Source organism: Colletotrichum karsti (assembly GCF_011947395.1).
Source record: "Colletotrichum karsti strain CkLH20 chromosome Unknown Scaffold24, whole genome shotgun sequence".
In the NCBI taxonomy this organism is placed as follows: Eukaryota; Fungi; Ascomycota; class Sordariomycetes; order Glomerellales; family Glomerellaceae; genus Colletotrichum; species Colletotrichum karsti.
The window spans coordinates 136,341-146,595 of NW_024065924.1; the positions used below are offsets into that span (position 1 = coordinate 136,341).

The 10,255-nt window shown below is 55.4% G+C and overlaps 4 protein-coding genes across 4 annotated transcripts; 2 read left to right on the plus strand and 2 right to left on the minus strand.

The window, feature by feature from the left end:
• Window positions 1-1,591: 1,591 nt before the first annotated feature.
• CkaCkLH20_07532 (phospholipase carboxylesterase superfamily) lies at window positions 1,592-2,374 on the minus strand (the record flags this gene model as incomplete). Its single annotated transcript, XM_038890249.1, has 1 exon — window positions 1,592-2,374. The coding sequence occupies one exon, from the start codon at window positions 2,372-2,374 to the stop codon at window positions 1,592-1,594; it is 783 nt and encodes a 260-aa protein (XP_038744299.1).
• Window positions 2,375-3,871: 1,497 nt separating this feature from the next.
• On the plus strand, window positions 3,872-4,664 carry CkaCkLH20_07533 (uncharacterized protein; the record flags this gene model as incomplete). Its single annotated transcript, XM_038890250.1, has 2 exons — window positions 3,872-4,198; window positions 4,275-4,664. 2 exons carry the CDS (start codon window positions 3,872-3,874, stop codon window positions 4,662-4,664), a joined length of 717 nt encoding a protein of 238 aa, XP_038744300.1.
• A 1,619-nt stretch (window positions 4,665-6,283) lies between these two features.
• Window positions 6,284-6,720, plus strand: CkaCkLH20_07534 (uncharacterized protein; the record flags this gene model as incomplete). Its single annotated transcript, XM_038890251.1, has 2 exons — window positions 6,284-6,527; window positions 6,620-6,720. 2 exons carry the CDS (start codon window positions 6,284-6,286, stop codon window positions 6,718-6,720), a joined length of 345 nt encoding a protein of 114 aa, XP_038744301.1.
• A 275-nt stretch (window positions 6,721-6,995) lies between these two features.
• CkaCkLH20_07535 (LCCL domain-containing protein) lies at window positions 6,996-8,993 on the minus strand (the record flags this gene model as incomplete). The annotated part of the gene is made up of 1 exon (XM_038890252.1): window positions 6,996-8,993. The coding sequence occupies one exon, from the start codon at window positions 8,991-8,993 to the stop codon at window positions 6,996-6,998; it is 1,998 nt and encodes a 665-aa protein (XP_038744302.1).
• Between the last annotated feature and the right edge of the window lie 1,262 nt (window positions 8,994-10,255).

Below are 10,255 nucleotides of genomic sequence, written 5' to 3' on the forward strand. Positions count from 1 at the left end.
ACGAAGATCCTCTCGATCCACCGTCGGCAGACTGCAGCGGCCCCTGTTGGTCCTGCTTTTTCAAATCCTTGGGTATGTTGACCATATTGGAGAAAAGCCGCGTTGATGAACTGACACGTGTAGTCTGCAACTAGAAGGGTCCGATCAGAGACCAACGATCCGACATCCGAGAGCGATATGACATTGTGGGCACCGTAAACGAGGATAACGACGAAGCGTGTCTCCATCCGTGCTCGACCATCAGGCTGAACCACGACGAGGTTTTCGTCCGTGAGAAACTTTGCCGCGACCTCCGAGTGCAACCATTTGAGGTTCACCCGCCTATGGAAACTCGTCGGTTCAAGCCTGGCGTAAGCAAGCCGTACAAATCGCCTCCGCGGATGCAGATGCGCGGATCTGAACCGTATCTGCCAACGATTAAGGAAGCGTCAGCGGAAAACCCACGGAACCCGCCTCCCAGTCCAACACTTACCATACAAAGCGAGGAGACAGCTACTCAGCAGCCGTTCAGCGAAGTGCCAGTTTCCACCGCGTCCACTTCGCCCAGGCGCAAAGATACACCTGCGAGGTCGCCGGACGTGTTGCGAAGTCCCACGTCAGGGCCGAAAGATCCACAGGTGGTGGTCGGCGACTTCGCAGCACCTCATCGACTCAGTAACGACTCCATGGTCCCGGTTGGCTCAAATCCTTCTTATCACAGCGTTCACGACGATCCGCGGTTTGGAATCGCGAGAGAAGTCCATTTGCACCCTGTCCACAAAGACCCAACCACACAGGTAGCACGCCAGCCCACTCCTCATCAGATTCAGCAAGATCCAACGACAACGGTTGCAGATCCAGCCATCTCTCACAGTGTTCATGACGATCCGACTGCCAAAGTGGCAGACACGCCACTACCGCATACCGTTCACGAGGATCCTCGAGTACAGGTGGTTGATCATGCCTATGACCATCGGCTGAGCCACGACCCTATGGTTCCAATCAACACTGCTCCGGCGACGCACAGTGTCCATGACGACGACGCAGCGGCCATACCCGGGGCGTTCCAGCCACCTCCTCACAGACTCAGTGAAGATCCTCGAACTATCGAGGAAGGGTCAGCTTTACCTCACAGTGTCCACGATGATCCTACGGTCAACGTGTCTGGAGATGACCCGAAGAATCACACAATGCGTAATGACTCGGCGTCGAATACGGGGGATGAAAAGTCGACTGCACAGTGATTGGACAGAATTGGCTGTTTCGAGCTTATCCTACCTTAGCATGAATCGATTACAACTACTGCGGGTTCAGGTGTTGGGGGGGATAATGAAGGCTTCGACGGTGTTGTTGAAATGGGGTGCAGAGGAAGCACCTCACGAGCAAACAGACTTTGTAATTATACGTATTCTGCCCCTAGGGATGCTTCGTTTAAAAGTATCAACTAATCCAATCATTCTCTTCAATATTTTGGGCTCACCATCGAAGCGGGTGTTCTGTTCTTCACCAAAAAAAAATCGGATTTGGCGTGATGAGAGTCTACTACCCACGACTGTATGGCCTCAACTTGACACGCATTGGAATCACCATGCTCTTGAGACAGTCAAACCCTTTACCAACCACTCTTGAGGCACTCAGCAAAGAATTTCATCAAAGGAAACATCTCCTCCCGATCTCGGGGCATCGCAACGTCCTTCCTCTTCCACCTCACCATCCTGACGTCGAGAAACTCCTCCTTGACAGCATCAAACGCGTCATCGTCGAGCTGAACAAGACACGCTTTCGTCTTTGACTTTCCGCGCGTGCTGACCGTTGGAACCATGGAATGAGGTAGCGGCCCGCCGATAGACAAGACACCCTTCAACGTCCCCTCATCCGCCTTCTGACCCTTCCCGCCGTCGGTGACATCTACCACCTTGGGTCCCAGCCGAAGCTGCGATGCCAGGCCCAGCGCCAGAGACCCGCCCTGCCCGAAACCGAAGAGGATGATGTCGCTCAGCTCCCAGCCGCACCTGTCCAGGAGCGTTTCCCTGATCAGCCTCTCGGTGACGAGGTTCGCGGCCCTGCTGAAGCCCGGGTCCGGGGAGAGGTCGTCCGTCTCGGAGTCCATGGTGAGGTCGTCGCCCCAGTGGAAGTGTCCCGTCGTCGTCGAGGATGCGTCGTCCGGGAGCATGGACGGGGGCAGCGGGGAGGGTCCGCGGACGGAGATTGCGAGGACGCCCGGGAGGGACATGGCGCGGGCGAAGGAGGCGAAGGGGGCCTCGGAGTCGCCCAGGCCGTGGAAGAGGATGAGGATGGCGGTTGTGGATTCCGGCGGGTCTGGGAAGGCGAGGGTCAGGGGGAGGGCTTGTTGGATCGGGGTGAAGTCTTCTGGGGTCGGGATCCGGGGCGGCATGGTGGGTGGTGGGTTGTCTGGGGATTCTTCTTTTTCTCGTGTTTTTCTTTTCGTTTGAGGTGATAGTATTTTGTGTTATCGAGCGTCTTATACAGAAGAATTTTTTATTCTTTCTACTGTTGTCAAGTGCTGGTTCTTCGGTGTGAGATGTTCACCTCGCCGAAAACAATCAATGAATCGAGGTGAAGTTATCTCCAAGTGGGGCAGAATGACGAGAGCGAGACGCTTCCACTGCAGTGGAAGCACCGTGGGCGGACTTCCATCTCCACTTTTCTCCAACGCACGGAAAAGTCAAGCTTCAGACGTCCGTCCATGGATGTCGAAGATAGATTACGCAGTATCTCCCTCAATCACCGCAGGGCTGATCATACCCAAGCCAGAGAGCCCACTGTACGTTTTAGTCCCACGAAGCATGTAATATGGGTAGATCATAAGCTTACAATCTATTACAAGGTCAAGTTGCGGGGGAGGGGATTGTAGTCTTGGTATGTCAGTCAATCCAACACTTCTGTCCCTCTGTCTTCTTGGTTGTTTTGCCAACCTCGTCGTTCGTCGAACGAACCATCCGGCAACTGAGCCGAGACCGACGGCCCCAGGTAGGTTCGAGTTGTTGACAACAGAGGCCTACGCGTCCCGATTACGCAGGTTCGTCGGTACCTGACTCTCTCAACAATCTCATCTCTGCCTAAAGTTCGGGCTGTCAAAAACATCAGTAAAACTCGTCTCAAAATTGACTTTTTCTTCTCTCTCGTGCGCCCTTTCCCCTTCTCAATGCTCTCCCTCTCCCTCTTCGCAAGACGGGTTCGTTGCTTGACTCGAGTGAGCGAGGCCCGACTTCGTCCTCGTCGCATCATGAGACGGCAGCCAAGACCTGCTCTGCGAGGACAGCATGAGGCTCAGCCCCGGCGGCGCCAGGGACGTCCCCGGGAGGTCGACCGGCGTCTTTAACCGTCTGGCTGGGACCCCACGCACGATTAGTAAATCTCTACGCTCTTTTGTCGTAGTAAAGGTGTTGTTACTATGTTTGTACTACGGGATTAGGTGAAGAGATGACCTGACCCTGAAACCATCCCGGGCGCGCGCCGCGGAGGAGGGAGATTCGCCCTGAGGTTATCTCCCCGGCTCTTTCTTCTGGTTCTAGACATGGCGAAAGGGGACGGAGGTGAACGGCTCCGGACGGCGGCGCCGAAGGTTCGTCCTGTCAATGCTCTCTCGCCATGGATGCTTCGAGTCGATCCTGTTTTTGGGCCGTGGTATACCACTCGCCGGTGATCTGCTATAAGATCGGCCAAGCCCTCCCGTCTCTACGTTTCCCGTTCTCTTCCCATCTCATCTTCAGTCTTAGTCTTCGGTTCTATTCTATCCATTCACTTTCCCACACAGCTGTGCTGTCGTTTCTATTCTTCACAACCATCGTCTCTCGCTCAAGAAACAACTCTTTTAACTTTTACTCTTACTTTTATTACATTCTTTCCACATCTTTGAAAAATAGCCAAGATGAAGTTCTCCGCCGTCCTCGCCGCCCTCGTCGCCGTCGCCTCGGCCGCTCCCGCCCAGGACAGCGCCAGCAAGCTCTCGAAGCGCGCCCCGGTCTTCACGGCCAAGACGTTCGACGAGATCACCATCAGCGGCGGCGTCGCCGGCACCGCCAAGGAGGACGCCCTGAAGAAGCTGAGCGGCCTGCCCACCGACCTGACCAAGGTCGACAAGGCGGACCTCACGTTCCTCAACAGCGTCAACAAGATCTGCAACCAGGCCGAGATCGGCGCGTACAACGCGAAGATCGCCGCCACGACCCCGGGCGAAGACGCGCTCGCTCTCCAGGTTGGTTTTCCTCTCATGTCCTTCATAGGAGGAGGGTCCGTGACGAAGTCGACTTGACTAACACCCGACTCCGCAGCGCGCCAAGATCCAGAACAAGGTCCTCAAGCTCACCGCGACCGTCATGGGCCTGCAGGCGCAGCAGGCGCAGGGCCAGAACGTGACGGCCAAGCTCGAGGAGGAGACCAAGAAGCTCAACAAGAACATCGCCGACGACCAGGCCAACAAGGGCAAGACGGCCACCGCGCTCAAGTTCAACGCCTCCACCGACAACCCGACCGCGTCCAACGTCGCCAAGGACGACGTGCTGGCCAAGAAGGCCGGTGATGTCGTCGACGCCTCGCTCAAGGCCACCGGCGCTGGAGGTGGTGCTGCCGCCGCCGGCAAGGGCAAGAAGACTACGAAGCCTGCGAACAAGGCCGTTGCGGATGTCGCGGCTCAGGAGGCTGAGGTTGAGGATGAGGAGTAGATTTGAGGACTGATGATCTGGGAGGGGAAAGGCCGGGGGCTTGAATGCTTCGGGTCGTGAGGTGTTGTAGTTGCTAGGTAGCGGAAAATGTTAATTGAACGGTTCTGTTCCCTAACACTTACTCAGTTTTGTTTGCCCTATCGTGATGGAGTCAAGAACAAAAACGTTCCCCTGGCACCAACGACGACGGTAGAATAACGACAGTCCGTCCGTGTTGATTGAATGGCATCTTCATCTTCAAAGTGAAAGCGCACGATACCAATTATCAACGTATTTCCGTGATCGTGTGAACCAGCTTCAAAAAGTAGTCCAGCAACACTCGGTTTTTCTGTACTGATTAACAACCAACATATGAACTAGAACCCTCGGTGACCCACTCCGCTAACACGACGAACCTCGAGGCCATCTAGTCACTGTCTCTCCGTGACAGCTCAGAAGCAGCATCCAGACCAGAAACGCAGACAGCTACGTGCCAAGAAGAGCCGAGAGAAACGCTCACGTCTGCTCAAGACCGAGCGATCAACAATAAACAGTGGGATCAGACGGGAAGATCATATCGACCGAGCCGCTGTGATCGCCATATCTGACAAGCACGACCACAGCCCCCAGTCGCGTCGTGTTGCAATCCGCAAAGACTCCAACGCTGTCAGCAGAAACCCTCGGCAGATCTTTCCGGGGAAGAAGGGGGGTCTGGAAGATTCCAAGAGGTAGTCTTCAAGAAACACATCCGTCTGCTGTGTCCTCGGTTTTGCTTGCAACGCCACACCAGTTCCGATGGTGCCGAGACTCTCGCAACCACATCCCCCCATCCCTCTCCTCGACCTGCTCACAACCCTTTTTCCATAAGTAATGACCACCAACCCAAATCCAAAAAGACGCCAGGTCTCCCCCCTCCCCGGTCGCCCAGCTTCGGGTTCGCTCCGAATAGTGGCTGCAACGCCGCATGAACGGACAACGATACCCCTGCCCGCCGTTTCATCTCTCCAGACGAATCCCCACCACCAGATCGTTGCATCGCGACTTTTCAAGGCCAACGGAGCCTGGCATTTCTGCCGCAGAGCCTCTCCTGCCCCTATACCCATGTTCGTCTCATCCGGCTTTAGTCTTTTTTCCCTTTTCTGTCTTGCTTTCACTGACGGGGGGCCCTTTAGGCTTTTTTAGGGTCCACGAGGTGAACCTCAGACGGTGATGCTTCAGATTGTCAGAACCACCCCTCATAAGCCCCCTCGTGTCAGAGCTTCCCAGCCGTCCCCCCGAAACTCCCTCACTTCTCAGGTTCGACCGTTCAGATCGTTAGGGGGGCCATCGTGTTGTCCGCCTCGGCTGCTCGTCTCGAGTTGCCGGTAGCCTGTCCGTGTGAGTGAAGAGTGTGGTTCAGGAGTGATACTTTGACACATCGTGAACTGCCAGGGGGCTGGATGCTTATATATAACCTTAGCATCTCTCTCTCCAATACGAACCTCATCAGCTTCTTCAACTTATCTGCCATCCAGTCTCTTCTGCTTCTTTCCCCGCCGGTCGGACATTCTTTTTCTACTCTCTACTATTGACAAGCCGGCCACGCACGCTCTCTTCCGCAAACTACAAAGATACCCCCGAGCCAACCTCAGCTACGAAAAATGAAGTTCTCCATCCAGACGATCGTCCTGGCCTTCGCGGCCGCCACCGTGAGCGCCGCGGCCGTCGAGGACCCGTCCATGGCCGCCGTCCGCCGCGACACCCTCCTCATGGAGCGCCAGGGCGCCAACGACAACCGCCCCGTGCCCAACGGCGCCTGCTGCGTCGCCAACACGAGCCTGAAGCAGGACGTCTGCAACGTCAACGGCCAGACCGGCCGCTGCGTGCCCGACAACATCAACAACTGTAAGACTTTTGCCTGCCTGCCCGCCTTCCTTCCTTTCCCCGATTCCGTCGGTCTTTACACGCACGATGCTAATATGTTGTCGCGAACACAGGTGGCGCCCAGTTGACATGCATCGAGGACAGCAGGTTGACCTGCGACGCCAACACCCTCGAGCGCGGCCGCCCCCTTTGCCGCCGCACCCCTGGCGCGTAGACTTTTGATGAAGTGACGAGGGAGCGAGATCTGTGAAGCGTACTTTCTGTTTTCATTTTCGTCCGCAAAAAGATACCATATTGATGAATGAAAACTTCTCGCTTGCAGAAATGGTCATGTGTATGTATGATTGAAGCTTTTTATATCCAGGGCCATCATCAAACCCTCCATTCGATCTTCGAAACAGCCGCTTCTTATGTGTATCGTGCTATTCATGCCAACTCAAACGGTCTTATCCGCAATATCTATCTAGCGTAAGCAACATCACATTATGATTATCGCGGGACACTCTCTTCGTCTTCTACCAGGCCCCGTGGCGCCAGGCTCCGACCCCTCACCATGGAGGGACCCTCCTTCATGTCAATCCATTTACCCTCAGCGTTCCAGATTCCGGCTTTGGTGAAGTCGTAGCTTTCGCTGCCTTCCATGTATCCGAAGCGGAAGTACTCATTCATTCCGAGACTACTGTCGCGAGTCCACTGGAAACTATTCTGGGTGGGCGTGTCGTCGAAGTAGTTGCGGAAGCGCTCGACGTCGTTTACGAGAACACTGATGCCATCGAACCGCGCTCCGGAAGGAACGTTCCAAGTGAAGTTGATGCTCCACAGGGACTGGCCCAGATCGATGACTGGCGGAAGGATGTTGGGTAACGCTGAGCCATGCTGAGCGTCTCCTTGCAGAGCGGCTGGCGTTTGCAGTACGGCATCGAATCCCCATCGAGCAATACCGTTAATGAAAAGACCGACCAACAGACCTTGGTATAAAAGTGACGGACGAGTCTGCATACTCGTGCCAGGGAGCAGAAGCAAGGCTAGAATGTAGTGGTGGATGCGCAGGCTCAGGTCTGGTAGGACGAGGCAAACGATGATTCCACCCAAGAAAAGCAGATATAGCTTTAGGTATTTGATGAGCCGACCTTCTTGTCTAAAATACCACACTTGTTTAACGATGATGACGAAAAGGACGATGACGATCACAGCCAGTGCGGCCTTCGCGCCTGGCTGTTGTTGCAGGTCGTGTGCATTCAATCTCTGGATCGGGATCCAAGTGAACGTGTAATTGGTGAGGGCGCCGACCCAGCATCCGCCGAGCCAGAGAACCGTCTTCTCAATCTGGGCGGTGAGGCCTTGCAGAGTCCGTCGAATGCCCATCTTGTCGTACATGACCCAGGCGCAAAACATCGCAGGGAGGAATTTGCCAATGATGTTCGATACGAGGTCAGCCACGGAATAATGATTAGGCGGGTCGGAGGCCAGTCCGACGTGCCAGAAGATGCCCGTGAAGACCGAGAAGAAGAATAGTGCTGGCGAAGCCGTGAATAGGGATAGCACCGTCGTGAAAACGACCGATACTGCCAGCAAGTTCCATCGCAGGTCTCGAGCGCTGCATTGGATGTTCGGTTCGAACGTGAATGACAGTGGAAAGTAGGAGTCGAAGCTGATGCTCTCAATGTCGTTGCGCTCGGAGCTAATGTAATTTTGTTGTCTTCCAACGAGGCGAACAACGCCGCAGCCTCCGTTTTCGTTATTAACCACGCCGGCATGGATCGCAGCACTACACAAGAACGAGTCGCCGCGGTAGATTGGCTGGCTTGTTTCGTTGGAAGGGCCGCCGATAACGAGTGATTGATATACGATCTCCTGATCACCGACCGCACGGGGATTCAGGACCATGTAGCCTTTGCAATTGGCTGAGCATCTGAAGGGAAACCCGCTCCCGTTGAAGGGTCGACAATCAGCGCCATTGAGGCCGCACTTGTTCCCTCGACCCCAGTAGGTCGCACCGCATCCGATTTCCTGGGGCGCTCCCCAACCCTCAATCTCGGTGGCGAAAGTCTCGCTCCTCTTGACCAGAGCGAACGTGATGATCCAGATGGCAACGTAGAGGAAGACAATGCCGACGCGATGCTTGAAGTTGCGCAAGAACTTGTCAACCAGCACAAGAGGGAACTCTTGGACTTGAGGAAGAATCGGCTTGATTTTGTAGTCCCGGGGGTTCGGTGGGCCCTTGGACCACTTGACGGTGGCCTTGAAGGTGCGGCGGACGGGGTATGGCACCCACTTCCAGCGCTTCCATTCTCCCTCGTCCTGCATGAACCTGGGCGTCGATGGGCCGGAGTGGTCTTCGACTTCGAGTTCGCGGCGCGGGGCGTTGTCCTCGAGAGGCGCATCAGGATGCTCGGTCGGATTCGTCCGGTTGGCAGGCTCGTCGGCCTGTTGTCGCTCCATATTACTCAAGAGCGGCTCGTTCTCAGAGTTCCTTCCATCAACCATTATGGAAGAAGTTTGGTGGCGTGGGGAAGGTGAGATGATATGTAGTCGTAACGAGTCCGGACGGGACGGGGGTGCGAAGGAGCTAAGAGGGTAGAAATCCGAGGACGGCTACGCCATGACGATCAGTCAGCGACAAAAAGGCTCGGCATTACCATTGCGGTTGGTAAGGTAAGGTAGAGAGGGGGTGAGGGCGAGGCCATACCAACGATGCCAAGTAAGAGCAACAGAGGGTAGTATCAATGCGATGCAGAGGGATGCAGAAAAGTGACGAGTTCTCTCGAGCGTGAAACAATGGTTTCGCTGGCCTTACGTCCAGCTAAAGACGTCGGACGCATTGGTTGCGAAACATCAGACGAAAGGACGGAACCCTTCAACCATCAACCCGTCAGTGTTGGACCGGATGCTGGATGGCACAGCACGTGTGGCTAAGAGGAACGATCACTCAGCTCAGGGACCGCATGAGCCAGGTGATCCTGCTTTGCCTGAAGCAGTCGATCCCGCGGTGCCGAAGCAGCTCAGTTCCCTGTCTGCTTGCAGGTGGAGAATCGATTGGCCCTTGCGTCGCGCTCCGATGGCACCGGGGGTGCAGACGATAAATCGTCGGGAGGAAGTGACGTATCTTTCGCGTCCGACTGCTTTGAGATTAGCGCGAGAGCGGCACCGACAGCCGGCCGACGAGCTGATGCACGGACCACATATCGTCAGCCACTTTGATGAGGCGTCAGATTTGTCCTTAGCCACATATCGGCCCGATGTACTTTCCGATAGCACGCAACCGGGGCACCTCAACAACCAGCGAGTCATTTCGCATCAAAGCTCGATTTCGTGCTTGACTTTTCGTTAAATTGTCAAATTGCAACTCTCTTTAAATTATACATGCTGAAAAGACCCCAAAAGACCACGCTGGCCCCCACGCGTTAACTTTTTTCGTCACCGACATCGCCTCTGCGACTTTGACATGTGCTTCAGCCTCCAACCCGGCACCCCGGATTGCCCTGATACCGCTCTACTAGAGACGAACCGGCCAATCGATGCATCCTACGCCGTCTAGTTGCTTAGGGTACACCTCGGAGTAGCCCAAGCCAACTTAACCCGTTTAGCTGTGTTTCGAGCGGCGACAACCGCCCTGCCGCTGCCGCTGCCGTTGCCGTCTTTTGGACTGCAAGTAACCTAAGGTAGGTTGGACGGGACACGGTATCGTCGCCGACTCCCCGGGTTCTTTCGCCTTCCATCCGTCTTGACCCAGTTAACCCAACCGGTCT